Consider the following 20,731-nt stretch of genomic DNA (forward strand, 5'->3'; position numbering starts at 1 on the left):
TATAATTTACCGAACCTCGTTAAAACTCTTGTGTTCTTTCTTGTCCTATTTTTCTTTCAATATTTGAGGGTATAATAGTAGTATTTAATTGTGCTATTAAATTATTATAGAAGGGATATTCTGACTAAGGAAAGACTTGGTATTTAAGAGATCCATATGATCCACCTCTCTTCCCTAGGAATTGAACTTTGTGTGATTTTTTAGTACAATAATTTACACGCTTCCGACCCTATTGGAACAACAAGTTCAACCTATTCCTTCCATCATATTCTATGATATCTACAATGTGTGAAATTTATATCACTTCTTCTTGATTAAAAACCTATGAGTTCAGGGTATGCATTTATAATCTCTTCTTCTTCCCGGTAGAACTGTCAACTTCATTCTACTTTCATTCATATTCTTTGAAATAATTTGTAAATCAATGAAACTGACATTTTTTTTTTCAGGGAACCAAGTGTCAAGTGTGGTGTCGTGCTCAATTGGATGCATCAATAAGGTAATCCATTTGAAACTAGGTTTCTTAAATAATGACGATACGTACTTGTTCAATTTTGTTAATATTTCATTTGATAATCTTTTATTCAGAAAATAATCAGACCTTGATTTCAACCTAAGTTTAATAATGACTTGTATTTATATTCCAGGAAAAGGAAGCTGCCATTTGTTGATGCTGATCTGTGGCCACCCTCTTTCTAATGTTGTAAAATTCTCTATTTTGATGTGATTTTGTATCTTCTACCTTATGATGTCTGTTGATTAACGAAACCTCTTTGATCTACAACTTCTAAGTAATTACTTTTATTATTAATAATATGACTCCTCAGCTTGTTCTCTTTTCTATTAATTTTATTTCTGTTTAGCCTCTCCTTTTCATTTTGTTTCTTCCCCTTCTACTTTTGGTTATCACTTAATTATTTGATTTGAACACAAAAGAAGTTCAATCAAATAACAAACATTCATGCATAAATTCCACCCAAAATTCATATCAAATAACAAAAAGAATATAAATCCTGCCCTTTTCTGTTTCAATTGCAATCCATATCTTGGCCTGCTTACATGTCCCATTTCACTTCCATCTTTTTTTTTTTTTTTGCTTTTCTTTTATGGGCAATATAATTTCTAGTCCCTAAACTTGTCAACTAGTTCCACTTTAGTACATGTACTTTTTTTATCCACTGTGATACTTGAACTTGGCAACTATATTCATTTTGGTTCCTATACTTGAAAATTATAAAAGTATGATTACATGGCATTATGAGATTATGCCACATCATCATTTGAAAATTAAAAAATTTATATAAATTTTCAAGTGATGATGTGGTACATTATTAGAGTGTTATATAGATTGTTCTAATAATTGAACTAATGATTGAATCGGTCAAATCACTAATTCTTGATTCAATCGATTTGATCATTTCAACTAATAGACCAACAATAATTAAATTAATAATTAAAACTTTATAATTTTTTTTCTTAAAAATTATTATATTGGTTTAGTTTGTCTAACTATTGATTTTTATCTCAATTTTTTATTTTTAATTGTTTCGAGCAATTTTCGATTTGTAAAATGGTCTATTTTGATGTTATATTGTATCTTCTACATTACGGTGTCCGTTGAAAACTCTTTGGTTTGGTCTACAACTTATAATTAAATACTTTTATTATCAATAATATGACTCCTCAGCTTGTTGTCTTTTCTGTTAATTTTACTTCTCTTTAGCTCAAATTTTGCATGCCTCTCCTTTTAATTTTATTTCACCTATAGTTCATCAATATTGAGTTGAATTTGAAGAAATATGTCTATTTCACCCATGGTTCATCGGGTTACAAAGACTGGGTCTTCCCTTGTTTATTATTTATACGTACTTTGTTTTGCCAATTACTATTTGTTTTGTGGAAACTTTTATTCCTTATTCTTTTGTTTTGTCGTGTTCCCTGTTCTTTGCTTCAAGCTTTTGTGCAACTTTTTGAATCACTTAAACCCGTTCCGCAAGCAAGATTGATTCTTCGTTTAAAACTTTGAACACCATAAAGAGGCAATATCAATGTTTTCAGAAAACAAAGATTTTCTTTGCTTTGAATATTTTTAAAAAACAAAAATCATGGATTTCTCAGCCATTTCATCTGTTATCCAGACTGTTGGGAGGTTGCTAACTCAGGAAGCCACATCGTTGATGGGCGGGAAGGACCAAGTTGAGGATTTGCAAAAGGAGCTTGAATGGATGCAAAGTTTCCTGAAGGAGGCAGACGCGAGGAAAGTCGATAATGAGGTGGACCGCACCAGTATTAATGAAATCAGAGAATTGGCGTATGATGTCGAAGATGTGATCGAGACTTTTGCTCTCAAAGTTGCACCTAGAAGGAAAGGAGGTTTCTCTAATGTCATCAAAAGATTTGCTTGCATCCTTAACGAGGGAGGGTTGCTCTGCCAAACCAAGTGTGAGATTCAGAAAATCACAGCCAGAATCACCCAATTGACTCGGCGATTACAAACCTATGATGTAAAACAGCCAAGGGATGGACCAGGTACAAGTTCTTCAAATCAAAGGCGAGAATTGAGGCGGCCTTATCCTCATATTGTCGACGACAATGTTGTTGGGTTGCATGATGATATCAAGAAGTTGGTGTCAATTCTTGTTGATGACGAAAGCGATTGCAAGGTTGTTTCCATATGGGGAATGGGTGGTATTGGCAAGACCACTCTTGCCAAGAAAATATTCCGCCATAGTCAAGTTATTGGTCATTTCAATCACTTGGCTTGGGTATATGTTTCTCAACAATTCCAAAAAGTAAGTTTGGAAAGACATTTCATCTAGTCTGCAAATTAAAAACAATGCTGACAGAGATGAAGAATTAGCAGAGATATCACATAACTTCTTGAAGGATAACAAATGTTTGGTGATAATAGATGATATTTGGAGCATAGAGGCTTGGGATAGTCTTAAGTCTGCTTTTCCAGTTGCAATGAACACTAACAGTAAGTTCTTGCTCACCTCTCGAAACAAAGAAGTAGTTTCACATGTAGATAGGAGAGGGTATTCATATGAATTGCAGTGCTTAGACGATGATGAAAGTTGGAAACTCTTTCAAAAGATAGCATTTTTACAAGTACATTCTACGGGTACCTATTATCTTATTTCTAATATATTCATTCTAGATTTATTTTTCACGTTCTTTTATTTATATTTTTATATTAAAAGTTATTAAGTACATCAAATTTCAACTTTTATTTTTGGACGAGGGATTTATTTGTTTGAGTAAATATATGGGAGAATTTCAAAATTTGTGTGTAATTTGAGATTATTAGTAAATATATGAGGAGATTTTATAAGTGTTTACACTTTGATTTGATTAATTCTAAAACAGTAGCATTTTAAACTCTTAAAAAAATTTAAAATTCTTTTATCTAAACACATTCTTTAAAGCAATTAAATATTGTTAATACTTCCCAATTAATTTCAATAAGATTAAAATTAGTGGTTAGGTATATATTAACTTTTGTTATTTTTAATATGATTTAAAATATATGTTACTTTATAGGTTAATATGTGTTTTATCAATTAATTATAACTCGATTTCATTCATCACTTTAATTCATTATGATGTGACATTTTCATAGTCAATGAAACATTAACATGTGCCTCTCCCATCACATGTCACTCTCATTATAGTGGAGAATGAGAAAAAAAACATTAAAATTTATTTTAAAAATAAGAAAGAAAATAAAATTTTAAAAACATAAATATTTTTTTTATGTTTTTCAATTGTTTTGAAAATTTTTAATTTTTAAATATTTATTAAATTTTTAAATATTAAAAATTTCAAAAATATAGATCTTTTCAGTTCCATCTTTTTAAAATGTTTACAATTAATAATATTTTAATATTTTAAAAATATTTTATTAAATTCTTCTAATTTTTAAATTTTAAAACCATTTGTATTATTTGTTTCTCTTTCTTCACTTGTAATAACGAGAGTGATATGTGATGCGCGTGCCACGTGCCAATGTTTTACTAACCTAAAAGTGTCATGTCATACTTCTTTAATAGGTAAAGTATCTAATTGAATGAAACTATAGGTGGTAACTATGAATTTTCTTTAAATTGTAGATAAGGTATAGATTAAAAGCTAAATTGCAAATTAACCTTCTTATGTATGAAAATTTTTCATATATTTAAGGCATAAAATAACATTTAGTTCTTAAATTTGGAAATATTTTTCATCTAAGTCCTTAATTTTTTTTGGTCTATATTAGTTAGTTTTCATTATTTGGACCTTAAACTTGGATTTAGTTAATGTATGATGATGTGATACTTTAATATTTTACCATATTATCACCATTTTTTTAAAAAATTTAAAAATTTTATATTTTTATATAATTTTTTTTAATTTTTAAGTGCTGACATGGTGCAACTTTAAAATGCCACATCATTAAACTTTAATGAAATTCAAATTTAAAAATAAAAAGTAAAAACAAGTTGTCAAGTTACAGACCGATGTGAATAAAAAAAGTTCACAAATAAAGTTTTAGAGACTACATATTGTTTATCCTATTTTGATAATGTTAGTAATATAATTTAAATTTCTGCAGCTTACCCTTAAAATAGCGCTGGAGGATATCAAGATCCAGAAAAGTATTATTGTTATTCAAGTGTTAACCAAACAATTAACTTATTTATTCAAAAGCTACGGAAGATGTAGTGAAGAGAAGTAATTTGATGTTCTTATTGCTTGTTATTTTACAGAAAACATAGTTGATCCAAAACTGGAAGAATTGGGGAAAGACATGGTTAATAGCTGTCGAAGGTTGCCATTAGCCATCAGTGTTTCGGGAGGAATTTTGGCTACAAAGAATTCAATACATGAATGGCAAATTGTGCATAAAAATGCTAAATCATACTTGAAGAAAGGCAAAGGTGCCCAAGATATTGAGCATGTGTTAGCCTTGAGTTATGATGATTCGCCGCCTTATTTAAGATCATGTTTCCTTTATTTGAGCCAATTTCCAGAAGATTACCAGATACGTGCAGAAAGATTGATTCAACTATGGGTTGCAGAAGGCATTGTGTCATCAACAGAGGATGAAGGAAATGGAGGAGAAGTTATGGAGGATATTGCAGAAGGCTTCTTAGATGAGCTTATGGAAAGGTGTATGGTTCAAGTTGGGGCAAGAGACCCAACCTTGAAAGTCAAAACTTGCCACATGCACGATCTAATGAGAGATCTGTGCTTGTTAATAGCAAAGCAAGAAAAATTTCTCAGCATAATCAATGATTCCTCATTGTCTTCATCCAATACGAGGGCAGTCCGTAGAATTGTTGTACATCAACACATTCATGTTCAGTGCATTAAAAGTAGTATCCCTCTTAGATCCATCTTGTTCTTTTAGCACCCGTTTAATTTAGATTTGGAACCCTGTCTATGTGATGAGGATGATTTTTGGTGGTTTGTCTATTTTGTTTGTGTTATTTTGAAATGGCAGAGATCTTGGAACTACATGTTCGGAAATTTTAAGAAGCTTAGAGTTCTAAGCTTTGAAGAAGGAGGGAAAGGATATTCGGGATTTAAGTTATCTAGTGCTATAGGTAATCTTATCCATCTTAGATGCTTGAATTTATGTTGTATTGCATTCAATTGCCTAAATATCCCTTCGTCTCTGGGCAACTTAAGGTGTTTGCAAACCTTGGATTTAAGAATTTTTAGACATGGTGGTGATGGTGCTCTGAATGTACCTAACATAATATAGGAGTTGGAACAGTTAAGACATCTTTGTCTCCCGCTGACGATGACTGATAAGACCAAATTGAAGTTGCACACGTTGACAAACATTTTAACACTAATCAACTTCAACACAAGGAACTGCTTCGTTGTAGATCTTTCCAAGTTCACAAAACTTAGAAAGTTGGGGATTCTTGGACCATTCAATATTGATGATATTAAGGAGGAGCTGGATAAGAATCTGCCAATTATTGCAAGTGACTGCCTTCGGTCCTTGTCTATTTCGAATGATGAAGGAATAGACCCAAAAGTATTAGCTCACCTCCTTTCAAGTTGTGTTAATTTGTGTGAGTTGATTTTACGAGTGAAAATAGAGAAGTTACCAGATTTTCACCATTTCTCTTCGAGTACCGCATATGTACACTTGATAGGGTGCAAGCTTGTGGAAGATCCTATGCCAACACTAGAGAAGCTGCACAATTTAAGGGTTCTGGAATTATATGTGTATGCTTTCATTGGAAAGGAAATGGTTTGCTCTGCACTCCATTTTCCTAAACTTGAGTCTCTAAACCTTAGTGGACTTTGGAATTTGGAGGAGTGGAAGGTGGAAGAAAGAGCCGTGCCTGCTCTACACCATTTGAAGATTAGTGGTTGTGGAAAACTGAAGATGCTTCCAGATGGATTGAGATTCATTACAACCCTCCAAGAATTGAAGATTGAGTATATGCCAAAGGAATTTAAAGATAAAATGGTACAAGGAAGAGAAGATTTCTACAAAGTCCAACACATTCCTTCCATCATATTTTATCATATCTACAGAGTGTGAAATTTATATCACTTCTTCTTGATTAAAAACCTATGAAGTCAGGGTATGCATTTATAATCTATTTTTCTCAGTAGAACTGTCAACTTCATTCTACTTTCATTGATATTCTTTGAAATAATTTGCGTAGAATTTGGTAACTGGAGAAAAACTGTTGGTGTTAGACACACTTTAACCGGATGAAATAAGAACTTTAATCTGGACTTTAACAGCAACGTATTTTACCCGGATAAAGAATGAAGGTAAAATGCTTGGAGTTCAAGCTTTGAGCTACTGCCAGGAATGAAGAACAGAATTTTGAAGGCAAAGAAAGATAGAGCATATGGAAAGAAAATCTAATGATTTCATTCAAATGAAACATTGGCTTAAAGCCATTACATATACCAGACATTGGCTGGTCAAAAATAATAAATTCATCACCTAACACTACCTAACTCTACTTATTACATTGGAACTAGGTGATATTACTTGCACACTTAAACAAAGCTGGTAACCAGCTCTTTGACCATCAAGTTACATTAACTTGTCATCCAAACATAATTCAAAATGAAGTAAATTACAAAAACATTGTTAAAAGGTAACAAAATGAAACTGGGATGAAGCAGTAGCATTAACATCTTTAGTTGCACGTACTTTACCCGGGAAACTTATGTGCATGGATTCTTACACGTACTTTACCCGAACAACTTATGTGCATGAATTTGCATGAGCTGCATGTGTTGCATGGGAACTAACTTCAACACTCCTCCTTAGTTTCCATACTTGTAACACCTAGCTGCTTTCTCAATTTTATAAACCTTGACACACCAAGGGCCTTTGTGAAAATGTCAGCAACCTGTTCCTCTGATTTGCAATGAATCAGCTCTACCTCTCGAGCTTGTTCCATCTCCCTTATCATATGTAACTTGATGCTGAAGTGCTTCGTTCTACCATGAAAGACAGGATTCTTTGCAATTGCAACAGCATACTTGTTGTCACAAAAGATCTTTGTTGCCTCCCTTTAATGTAGGTTAAGATTAGCTAGAATTTTTCTCAGCCAAATGGCTTGATTTACAGCATTAGCAGCTGCAACATATCCAGCTTCTGCTGTTGATTGAGCCACCATCGATTGTTTCCTTAAGCTCCAACAAAACATGGTTGAGCCAAAGGTAAAAGCACAACCAGAGGTGCTTTTCACATCATCACTTGAACCAGCCCAGTCACTGTCAGTATAGCCTCTCAATTTCAAACTTTTAGCTTTGTTGAATAACACACCATAGTTAAGAGTGCCTTTGATGTACCTTAGCACTCTCTTTGCTGCTTGAAAATGCTGGACATTGCAGCAATGCATAAACCTTGATAACATACTCACAGCAAATAAGATATTTGGCCTAGTTGCTGTCAAATATAACAAGCAGCCAACTAGGCTCCTATAGGTAGACTCATTGACTGGTTCATGATCTCCTTGGCTTGACAGCTTCATTCCAACAGCAATAGGAGTGCTCGTTGGCTTACAATTCTCCATTGAGAACTTGGACAAAACCTTCAAGGTAAATGTTCTCTGTGCCAAGAACATTTTTCCTTCTGTTTGGCGCACCTCCATTCCCAAAAAGTATGTCATTAGCCCCAAGTCAGACATTTCAAACATGTCCTTCATTTTGGCTTTGAATTCAGCCAATATGTCTTGATCTCCTCCAGTGACCAAAAGCTCATCGACATAGAGGGATACAATAAGCTGTATTTCAGCTTCATTCTTCTTGACATATAGTGTTGGCTCACTAACACTTCTGTTAAATCCCAAACTGACCAAGTAACTGTCAATTTGAGCATACCAAGCTCTAGGAGCTTGTTTTAGGCCATATAATGCCTTCTTAAGCCTGTACACCATTTGTTCTTTGCCAGACACAACGAAGCCTTGAGGCTGATCAATGTAGATCTCTTCTTCAAGGAAGCCATTTAGGAATGCAGACTTCACATCAAGCTAGTGGATTTTCCACTGCATCTGAGCTGCCAAGGCAATCAGCAATCTAATGGTGTCTAGCCTGGCCACTGGTGCAAATGTTTCCAGGTAGTTCAGGCCATATTTCTGGCTGAATCCTTTGACTACAAGCCTGGCCTTTAGTTTGTTCAAGCTTCCATCAACATTTTGCTTGGCTTGATAGACCCATTTTACTCCAATAACCTTCCTCTTGGCTGGTCTAGGAACCAATTCCCATGTCTGGTTCTTCTCAATCATGGAAATTTCATCAACCATAGCCTGTTTCCAGCCTTCATCAGCTTCAGCTTCTTCAAAACTGCATGGCTCCACTATGACAACTTGAGCTCTTTCATAAATTTCAACTAAAGGTCTAGTGCCTCTGACTGGCATGTCATCAATGTCTATTTCAGGACAATTTGATTAGGTTCAGCATGATCAACCATCAGCTCTTCAGAAACAGCCTTTGGCTCATTTTTCTCTCAATTTCAGCATCATTTTTCATCGAAGATCACATATCTGCTTACTTGAATTTTGTTTGTTAAAGGGTCCAAAATCCTATAGCCCTTATTGACCATACTATACCCAGCTAAAATACCAGGAATAGCTCTTTTGGACAACTTATCCCTCTTTACAACTGGTATTTGGCTGTAACATAGGCAACCAAAGACTTTCATATGAGCCAATGATGGCTTAAACCCAAACCAGGCCTCAAAAGGTGTCTTGTGAACAAGTGCTTTGGTTGGAAGCCTATTCTGAATGTAGACAACAGTATTGACAACTTCAGCCTACATGGTCTTGGGCAAATTTTTTTCAAACAATAAATATCTGGCCATATCCATCAAGCTCTTATTCTTCCTTTCACTTACACCATTTTGTTGAGGTGTATAAGTGTTGGCACCAGCTTCATCATAAAAGGTATTAAACCCGGATGAAGTATACTCTGTTCCATTATCAGACCTAAGGGTCTTGAGTTTACAGCCTGTTTCAGTTTCTGCTGCAGCTTTAAATTTCTGGAATATTGAAAGTACTTCATACTTATTCCGGAAAAAATATGCCCAACAATACCTGGAGTAATCATCAATAAATAAAATGAAGTATCTGCTTCCATTCAATGATTCAGTCTTCATGGGGCCACACACATTTGTGTGTACAAGCTATAGCTTCTCAAAGGCTCTCCATGCTTGATTGGTAGGAAACGACGATCTTGCTTGTTTTCTCAATTGACAGACTTCACATACCTCTTCTTTCTCAACAGAGTTGGTGAAGTTTTCAACCAAGTCTTCACTGATCATCTGAGTCATTGATCTGAAGTTGGCATGCCCAAGCCTTTAGTGCCAAAGCTTAGAGTCTTCAAAAGAAATAGCATAGGCATTATCAAAGCCTTTATTCCAGTCCACAACAAAGCTCTTTTCTGTCATGACTATTGACATGAGCATAGATCCACTTGGATCACTAATCTGACATTCATTTTCTTTGAACACCACAGTATAGCCTTTTTCAACTAACTGAGCTATACTTAACAGGTTTCTTTCAATTTCAGGAACTAACAAAACATTTGAAATGATCTTGTTACCTGTTGGAGTGCAAATAACCACATCTCCCTTTCCTTCTGCCTTGATAAAGTGGCCATCGCCAACTTTAACTTGTGTTTTACAGCTTCTGTCTAAGAACTTGAAAATAGCTGCATCTGGTGACATATGGTTGGTGCAGCCACTGTCAAGGAGCCAACCATTTGAGACTTTCTTCTGAGCAGCTGAGTAGGAGACTGCAAAGACCTGCTCCTCATTGTCACTGTCTTCTTCAGCTACCCGAGCTTCAGCCTTGTGTTGTTGGTTTTGGCCAGGTCTGCCTTTTTTCTTTGCAAACCCTTTCAACATGGCCTTTCTTTTTGCAGTGTTGACACACAGCATCTAGTCTGAACCAGCAGCTAGTCTCTGAATGACCAGGTTTTTTACAAAATCTGCAGATTCGATCTCCTCCTCTTGCAGCATCAGGCTTAGGCCTATTTTTCCAGTTCTTCTTGCCTTTATAGGCTGATGAACTTGAAGCAGACCTGGTTTTAGCTTGGAAAGCACCCTCTTGGTGCTCCTCCATCCTGCTAGCTCTCCTTTGCTCCTGAGCATAAGGGACATTAATGAGCTCAGTTAAGGAGATGCTTGCTAGGTTTCTTGAATCCTCTAAGGAGGATATTTTTGCTTCATACCTTTCTGGTAAGGTAGAGAGCACTTTCTCCACAATCCTTGCCTCATCAAATTGCTCACCAAGGAGCCTAATGCTGTTAACTACAGCCATGATTCTGTTAGAATACTTCTTGACAGTTTCTTCTTCCTTCATCTTCAAGTTCTCGAACTCCCTTCTCAGATTCAAAAATTGCTGCTGCCTTGTCTTATCTGTGCCTTGGAACTCCTCCTTGAGTTTGTCCCAGGCTTGTTTTGGTGTTTCACAAGCCATGATTCTAGTAAAAATTACATCAGAAACACAGTTCTGAATGCATGACATGGCCTTGTGCTTTTTACTTTTTTCTTCAGAGTACTGCTTCATTTGAGCCACTGTTGGATTTGCTCTCAATGGTTCTGGTTCAACATCTGAGTTAACTACCTCCTATAGATCAAATGCCTGGAGGTAGGTTCTCATCTTGTAATGTGATATCCTTCTCCATTGAAAACTACGAGATGCTTGATGAAGCCATCAGTATGTGATCCAACTATAACAGGTCCACTAAGATAAGGGCTCTAGATACTAATTGTTGGTGTTAGACACACTTTAACCGGATGAAGTAAGAACTTCAATCTGGATTTTAATAGCAACGTATTTTACCCGGATAAAGAATGAAGGAAAAATGCTTGGAGTTCAAGCTTTGAGCTACTGCCAGGAATGAAGAACAGAATTTTGAAGGCAAAGAAAGATAGAGCATATGGAAAGAAATGATTTCATTCAAAAGAAACATTGGCTTAAAGCCATTACATATACCAGACATTGGCTGGTCAAAAACAATAAATTCATCACCTAAACACTACCTAACTCCACTTATTACATTGGAACTAGGTGATATTACTTGCACACTTAAACAAAGCTGGTAACCAGCTCTTTGACCATCAAGTTACATTAACTTGTCATCCAAACATAATTCAAAATGAACTAAATTACAAAAACATTGTTAAAAGGTAACAAAATGAAACTGAGATGAAGCAGTAGCATTAACATCTTCAGTTGTACGTACTTTACCCGAGAAACTTATGTGCATGGATTCTTACACGTACTTTACCTGGACAACTTATGTGCATGAATTTGCATGAGTTGCATATGTTGCATAGGAACTAACTTCAACAAAAATAGACTATGCATATTTTTGCAAATTTGGAATCTTTGTAAATCGATGAAATTGACATCCTTTTTTCAGGAGAACCTATTGTCAAGGGTGGTGTCGTGCTCAATTCAGTGCATCAATAAGGTAATGAATTTGAATCTAGGTTTCTTAAATCATGAGGATAATTACTTGTTTAATTTTGTTAATATTTCATTTGATAATCTTTTTATTTAGAAAATAATCAGATTGATTGATTTCAACCTAAGTTTTATAATGACTTGTATTGGTTTTGCAGGTAAAAGGAGGGACTGCCATTGGTTTATGTTGATCTGTGGCCACCATTTTTCTAATGTTGTAAAATTCTCTATTCTGATGTTATATTGTATCTTCTACCTTACGGTGTCTGTTGATCAATGGAACCTCTTTGGTTTGGTCTAAAACTTGTAGTTAAATACTCTTATTCTTATCAATAATATGACTCCTCAACTTCATCTCCTTTTAATTTTGTTTCTTCCCCTCCTGTTTTTGGTTATCACTTCATTATTTGATTTCAACATAAAAGAAATGGAATCCAATAACATTGTAACCAGAATCACTTAAACCTGGTCCATAAGCAAGATTAATCTCAACTTTTGCTTTCCCAATTTCTCTACTTTATAGTTTCAAATGTTATCTACACTTAAAAGAAAAAGAAAAATGCACTAAATTTCAACATTTGTTTTTTTTTGTCTTGCCTCTTACCTTCCAAATCCAATAATATTACTCAATAATATTGTTTAGCTAGCTTGTTGATTTTATTTCTCTTTAACAACGCTTTTATGTCTCCCCTTTTTATTTTTGTTTCTTCCTCCCCTGTTTTTGGTTATCACTTAATTCGAGTGGACTCACGCCTGACAATGTCATAAATTAGTACAGAATTTCCCTCAAAAAATAACATCCTAAATTTCCAAGCACCAAATTCATCCTAAAAATTCATACTTCAATAATTTCCTAAAAAGAGTTTCGATCTGTAATGCAGTCTGTATTATTGTAAATTTGCTTTCAAAAAGAAATAAAAATTTTTGAATTGAAATATTTATTTGAAGACTAACTATGTTTGTTTAAATAGTTTAATTTTATCTAACCAACCATGAAAGGTTTCAGGGGATATTTTTTGTCCCTTTATAATCAAAACAATACGTATAGTATTGATGTTGGGGATTTACCCGTATAAACAACGAGATAGAAAAGGTAGGGAAGATTGAACAAATAAATATTTACCTAGAAAACTCATCTGAAGAGGATAAAAAACACGGGTAAAGAAAAGTTTCACTAAAATGGAAAAAAAAAATTGAAAAAAGAGTACAAAATAGAAAAACAAATAAACCCTGAATCCGAAATATAAAACTCTCTCAGGGTTACAAAAATCCTTTAAATAGGCTAATATTAAAGTCCTATTATGACTAAAATATTCTTAAACTAATCAGAGTTTAATTTGAAAAAGATAGTAGAGTTTAATTGAAAGAATAAACTCGGTTTAAGTTGAATACATGGCACGACGTCATGCTCCTCTTCATCGTGACGTCGATTCTATTTCTTCACTGGTTTACCAGAAAATGCGAGACACACCTCATAAATCTCCACATTGACTTGTATTTACGCAACGTCTTCTTTGTCAAGCCCTATCAGGGGCCTAACTTGATTTTTGAAGGATATTAACCAAGTCCAAGCAGTACTTGAACTTTGCAATTGGAAGAGTTTTAGTTTTCTAAACTGCCAAATCAAATTTGACTTGTGTCTACTTCCCATAAACACAATGCTCTATCTTTTTCAATTCTTGCACCCGAAAGAGAACCTTTCTTATTTAAAATAATCATACCTTTTTCATTTGTATGACCAAGCCGCTTGTACTTCAAATGAGTCAACTCCGGCTCCTTAACACATAAGGAAATTTCTATTTTACCGATCACCGTTAAATCCTGTAGAGAATAAAAACTGTCAGTCTTTTGACTTCTCATTAGAACGAGAACTCCACGAGATACCTTAATGTTGCTTGACTCCATGATGATCTTACAACCCTTCAAGTCTAAACTTCGCAAGGAGATGAGATTCATATTTACATCAGACACGTGCCTGACATTTGAAAGTGTCTTGATAATTTCATCGTAAATCTTGATATGAACGGTACTAATACTGATTACCTTACGAGGTGAATTGTTCCTCATAAGCACAACTCCACCTTCAACTGAACTGTATGTGGAGAATAAGTTTTTGTTTAGACACATGGGAAGAGCACCCCGAATCTAGAATCCACTCAGACGTAGGCTTAGACCTTTCAATCGTAGACACTAGTAACTAATCATCACCATTATTCTCGGCTACATTAGCATCGGCTACCTCAACCTTCTATTTCTCGTCACTCTTAGTAGCCCTCCTGTTTTTACTTTTCAACTTATAACATTCTGTCTTTGTATAACCCAACTTCTTACAGTAGTAACATGTCTTGTCAAGATTCCTCGACTTCGATCTTGATCTAAATTTGTTTTGACCTGAATCCTTAGACTGTTGCATGCCTCTATTAATCAAAAGCGAGGCTTGACTACCAAACTTGCTACCCAAACCTAACTCATTATATGGTTTTTTCTTACTCAACAAGTTAACCCTTCACATATTCAAATTAGGTTTTATCTCTACCATAAATCAAGGTTTCCCTAAAAGTTTTATACGAATGGGGCAAAAAGCACAATAATAGCTTAGTCTGATCTTCATCATCTATATTAATCATGACTTTCTTCTGAAATAGAGTAACAAATTGATTGACCCTATGGTTCTCACATTCATTCATAAAGTACGTGTATAATCGTTGTTTAAATACCAAGCGATTTGCGATAGATCTTGTCATATAAAGGGCTTCTAATTTTCTCCATAAGGTTGTTGTCATTTTTCCGTAAGTACTTGCAAAACATTGTTAGTGAGATACAATTGAATTGTTAAAAGTGTCTTCTCATCAAGCTCTTCCTACTTTGTTTGATTCGCATCTGCTAGCTTTTACCCTGTAGCGATCTTTTCCAGACCATTTTGAACTAGAATTTTCGTTATCCGAACTTGCCACAAGCTGAAATTTGTGATTCTGTCAAACTTCTCGATGTCGAATCTCATTATTGCTATCTTAAATGAGTCGACTTGTAGAAGTTGAACCAGGTTTTGTTACCAATTTGTTGGGGATCGACTCGTATAAACAACGAGATAGAAAATGTAGAGAAGATCAAACATACAAATATTTTCGTGAAAAATTCCTCCGAATAAGATAAAAATCACAAACAAAAAAATTACTAAAATGATAAAAACTAAAAAAAGGGAAGTATAAGATGGAGAAACAAGAAACCCTAAATCTAAAATACAAGACTCTCTCAAAAACTCTCCCCAAAACTCTTCATCAAATCTTACATAAAGGATATTCTATTAACTCCTTAAACAGGGTTACAAAGACCCTTTAAATAGGCTAATATTAAAATCTAATATAACTAAAATATTACTAAATTAATTAGAGTTTAATTGGGAGAAGAAACCTAATTTCAGTTAAATACACGTCATCACATTGTGACGAGGCATATTGACTAGTCCAGACGTTGTCTGTTGCGTCGTCATGACATGGTGCTCCTCCTCGTCCTGATGTTGATTCTATTTATTCTTTGGTTTTCCCAAATATTGACGGCACACCCACAATTGAGTTATTGGAATTATAGTTTGTATTAAAAGGAAAAGTATATGATTCCGTTTCTTTAATTTGTATGAATGAAATCCTTTTCTTGCTCTTTTAGCTTTATGGAGACAATTAATAGTGATGAATTAATGATAACTGCTTTGGTGGGGGCAAACCAGTATTCTATTCCTACTACTTAAGGTTCAAGCTTGCGTTTAGTTGCCTGAGCTGAGACTTGAGAGAATACTCTTTGGGGTTAAAAATAACATATAATTAGATAAGCCAATGTAAATTGATTGATGTGGTTTAGTGATATACATAATATATTAAAGCAGGAATTGGTTTTCCCTTTAGCGAACAAAGTTTATCGTGTTCCCGTTTGTTCTTTGCTTCAAGGTTGCAGCAGGGAATGGTTAATAATTAATATTTTATTCTTAAGCTTTTGTGCAACATTTTGAATCACTTAAACCTATTCCACAAGCAAGCTTAATTCTTTGTTTAAAACTTTGAACACCATAAAGGGGCAATATCAATGTTATCAGAAAACACAGATTTTCTTTGCTTCAAATTTTTTTCTAAAAACAAAAATCATGGATTTCTCAGCCATTTCATCTGTTGTCCAGACTGTTGGGAGGTTGCTAACTCAGGAAGTCACATCGTTGATGGGCGTGAAGGACCAAGTTGAGGATTTGCAAAAGGAGCTTGAATGGATACAAAGTTTCCTGAAGGAGGCAAACGTGTTGGTGCAAGAGGCAGCAACAAGCTATTTCTAGTCTTGCTTGAGTAGTAAGCCTCGAGCCTTGGTGAAGAAGCAAGCTCGGAAGCAGAAAACAGAAAGATGAAACTAGCAAGTGAAAAACAGAAAAAGAGAGAAGAGGATTGAATGAAAAATGAGCTGATATATTTCATTAACACATCAACAAGGCATTAAGCCATTACATATATCAGTCAACTAGTAAATCAAACAAGTAATCACCTAATCAACTACCTAACTCCACTAATTTGCATTGAAACTTACAAGATTAGCTTGTACAACTTGCATTGCTGACTTTTCAGTCAATCAATATCAAAACATTTACCTACTTAGTTCAACATGAACTAGATTACAAAACAATCAAAATGGAACTAAAAGCAACAAATAGATTGACAGCTTCAAACTTCAGTTGCTGCACACCATGGCACCACTGCTTGCTGCGATTCCAGAAGCATGACCACCTTTGCATGTCGTGCATGGCCACCTTTGCATGGGAACTAAACTTAACACTCCTCCTTAGTTTCCATGCTAGTAACACCTAATTCCCTTTTGAATTTAACAAATTTAGACACATTGAGTGCCTTTGTGAAGATATCAGCAATTTGCACTTCTGAATTGCAATGAATCAGCTCGATTTTATGAGCTTGTTCCATCTCCCTTATAACATGCAACTTAATATTGAAGTGCTTGGTTCTGTCATGAAAAATGGGATTTTTTGCAATTGCAACAGCAGATTTGTTGTCACAATAAATCTCTGTTGCCTCCTTTTGGTTTTGGTTTAAATCAGTCAAGATTTTCCTAAGCCATATGGCTTGGTTCACAGCAGATGCAGCAGCAACATATTCAGCTTCTGCTGTTGATTGTGCCACCAGACTTTGTTTCTTAGAACTCCAGCAAAACATGCCTGAGCCAAGACTGAATGCATATCCGGATGTGCTTCTCATGTCATCACTTGATCCAGCCCAGTCACTATCAACATAGCCTATTAGCTTCATGTTTTCAGCCCTTTTGAACAATACACCATGACCAATGGTGCCTTTGATGTATCTCAGCACTCTTTTAGCTGCTCGAAAGTGCTGATCATTGCAGCAATTCATGTATCTTGATAGCACACTAACAGCAAACATGATATCGGGCCTTGTGGCAGTCAAATACAACAGACTACCAATGAGACTCTTGTACATGGTCTCACAAATTGGTTCACCACTCCCTTGCCTCGAAAGCTTCACTCCAACAGCCATTGGTGTGCTTGTTGGCTTGCAGTTCTTCATAGAGAACTTGTCCAGGATCTTCATAGTAAAAGAACTCTGACTAAGAAAGATTCCTTTTTCTGTTTGGTTCACTTCCATTTCAAGGAAGTAGTTCATTCTGCCTAAATCAGACATTTCAAACATTTCCATCATTTTTCTTTTGAAGTCTTCCAGCATTCTTCTATCTCCTCCAGTTATCAATAGATCATCAACATAGAGTGACAGAATAAGCTGAGTTTCAGCTTGGTTCTTCTTCACATACAGTGTTGGTTCACTGGGACTTCTCTCAAATTCCAAACTGAGCAAGTAAGAGTCAATTCGAGCACACCAGGCTCGAGGAGCCTGTTTCAGGCCATATAAAGCCTTTTTCAGTCTGTACACCATGTGTTCTTTGCCAGTGATCACAAATCCTTGAGGCTGCTCGATGTAGATCTCTTCTTCCAGGAAGCCATTGAGAAATGCAGACTTAACATCAAGCTGATGAATGGTCCACTGATGTTGAGCAGCCAAGGCAACTATCATTCTAACTGTGTCAAGCCTGGCTACTGGTGCAAATGTCTCCAGGTAGTCCAGACCATACCTTTGGCTAAATCCTTTGACAACAAGCCTGGCTTTTAGCTTGTTCAGACTGCCATCTGCATTCTGTTTTACTCGATAGACCCATTTTACTCCAATGGTCTTCTTTCCAGCAGGTTTATCAACAAGCTCCCATGTCTGGTTCTTTTCAATCATGTTGATTTCATTGACCATAGCTAGTTTCCAGCCTTCATCTGCCTCAGCCTCTTCAAAACTGCTAGGTTCTGCTATTGCAACCTGTGCCCTTTCATAAATATCATCTAGGGGCCTTGTGCCTCTCACAGGCACATCATCAACATCCATTTCAGGTTCTAGCTGCTCAAGTTCAGCTTGATTAGGCACTAGGTCTTCTGAAACTGCTTCTGGCTCATTTTTCTCCCAATTCCAGCAGGCTTTTTCATCAAAGATGACATCTCTGCTCACCTGGACTTTGTTTGTCAAGGGATCCAGAACCCTGTAGCCCTTCTTGACTGAGCTGTAGCCTACTAGAACACCTGGTTGAGCCCTTTTAGAGAGCTTGTCTCTCTTTGCTGCTGGTATTTGTGCATAACACAGGCAACCAAACACCTTCAGATGTGCCAAGGAAGGCTTGAAACCAGACCAAGCCTCAAAAGGTGTCTCGGATGCAAGAGCTTTAGTAGGAAGCCTGTTCTGAAGGTAAACAGCAGTGTTTACTACCTCAGCCCACATGGTCTTGGGCAGTTTCTTCTCAAACAGCAGACATCTGGCCATATCCATCAGACTTCTATTCTTTCTTTCAGCTACCCCATTCTGCTGAGGTGTGTAGACATTTGTAAGCTGATGTTTGATACCAGCATCATTGCAAATGGCTTGAAACTGAGCTGAAGTGTACTCAGTGCCATTATCAGTCCTTATCGATTTCAGCTTGCAACCTGTTTCTGTTTCTACAGCATTTTTAAACTTCACAAACACTTGAGCTACCTCAGACTTGTGTTTTAAAAAGAAAATCCAGCAAAACCTTGTAAGGTCATCAATAAAGAGGATGAAATACCTATTTTTGCTGAGTGATTCAGTCCTCATCGGGCCACATACATCAGAGTGCACCAGCTGCAGTCTTTCAATAGCTCTCCAGGTTGAATTTGTAGGAAATGGCAGTCTTGCCTGTTTCCCCATTTGGCAAACTTCACACACATCATCATGCTCCACTGAGCTGATGAAGTTCTCTGCCAAGCCCTCTTTGGCCAATCGAGCCATTGATCTGAAGTTGGCATGTCCAAGCCTTTGATGCCAAAGCTTGGAGTCTTCAACAGAGGCTGTGTATGCTGAGTTTGAGTCATTTGCCCAGTGAACCTCAAAGCATTTATCAGTCATTGTGACTGTCATAAGGCTTGATCCACTTGAATCAGTAATATGGCATTGTTTATCCTTGAACACAACAGAATAACCGTTCTCGAGCAGTTGAGCTATGCTGAGAAGGTTTCTGTCAATCTGAGGTACAAACAGCACATTTGGAATGATCTTGTTGCCTGTGGGAGTACATATTAGCACTTCTCCTCTTCCTTCAGCCTTTATAAACTGACCATTTCCAACCTTGACCTTGGTTTTATAACTTCTGTCCAAGGTTTTAAACAAGGAGGCATCTGGTGACATGTGGTTAGTGCAACCACTGTCCAGCAACCAGCCTTTAGAGCATTTCTTCTCAGAAGCTACACAGGAAACAGCAAAGACCTGTTCTTCTTGGTCACTACTGTCCTCAGCTACTCAAGCTTCAACCTTTGACTGCTGAAATTGATTCTGCCTTGGCTTACTTCTGTTTTTGCAGACCCTTTCAACATGGCCCTTCTTCTTGCAGTGTTGGCATACTGCATCTGGCCTAAACCAGCATCTGTCTTCTGGATGGCCAGGCTTCTTGCAATATCTGCAGGGCTGGTCATTGCTCCTTGCAGCATCAGGCTTAGGCCTGTTTTTCCAAGGCTTTTTGCCTCTTTGAGCATTAGTGCTCGAGGTTTCTCTGGCCTTGGCTTGAAATGCACCTTCTTGGTGGTCTTCAGCTCTGCTAGCTCTCCTTTGTTCCTGAGCATAGAATGTGTTGATTAACTCAGTCAAAGAGATGCTAGCGAGGTCTCTTGAGTCCTCTAGGGAGGATATCTTGGCCTCATATCTCTCAGGCAAAGTGGAGAGGACTTTCTCCACAATTCTTGCCTCATCAAAGTGCTCACCTAGGAGCCTTATGCTGTTAACCACTGCCATAATTCTATCTGAGTACTGCTTCACTGTTTCTTCTTCCTTCATCTTCAAATTCTCGAAATCCCTTCTCAAGTTTAACAGCTGCTGTTGCCTTGTTCTCTCAGTGCCTTGAAACTCCTCCTTAAGCTTATCCCAGGCCTGTTTTGGAGTCTCACAGGCCATGATTCTGGTGAAGATGACATCTGACACACAGTTCTGGATGCAGGACATGGCTTTATGCCTTTTGGTCCTCTCATCAGCATGTTGCCTAATCTGAGCTACTGTGGGATTAGCCCTCAGTGGTGCTGGCTCAGTATCTGTGTTGACAACTTCCCACAGATCGAAGGCCTGTAGGTAAGTCTTCATCTTGACCAGCCATATATGAAAGCCTTCTCCATTGAAGACTGGTGGGGCTGCTGGTGAAAATCCTGAAGAAGCCATCAAGTTCCTTGTTTTGAAGCAACAGGTCCACTA

General features: G+C 36.3%; 1 protein-coding gene and 1 pseudogene across 1 annotated transcript; both read left to right on the forward strand.

The window, feature by feature from the left end:
- The first annotated feature begins 1,910 nt into the window (after positions 1-1,910).
- Positions 1,911-5,557, forward strand: LOC107917237 (putative disease resistance protein At1g50180; annotated as a pseudogene).
- Positions 5,558-5,788: 231 nt separating this feature from the next.
- LOC121208137 (probable disease resistance RPP8-like protein 4) lies at positions 5,789-6,547 on the forward strand. Its single transcript, XM_041078651.1, has one exon. The coding sequence runs from the start codon at positions 5,789-5,791 to the stop codon at positions 6,545-6,547; it is 759 nt and encodes a 252-aa protein (XP_040934585.1).
- Positions 6,548-20,731: the final 14,184 nt, after the last annotated feature.

Source organism: Gossypium hirsutum, chromosome A01, assembly GCF_007990345.1.
Source record: "Gossypium hirsutum isolate 1008001.06 chromosome A01, Gossypium_hirsutum_v2.1, whole genome shotgun sequence".
Taxonomy (NCBI): Eukaryota; Viridiplantae; Streptophyta; class Magnoliopsida; order Malvales; family Malvaceae; genus Gossypium; species Gossypium hirsutum.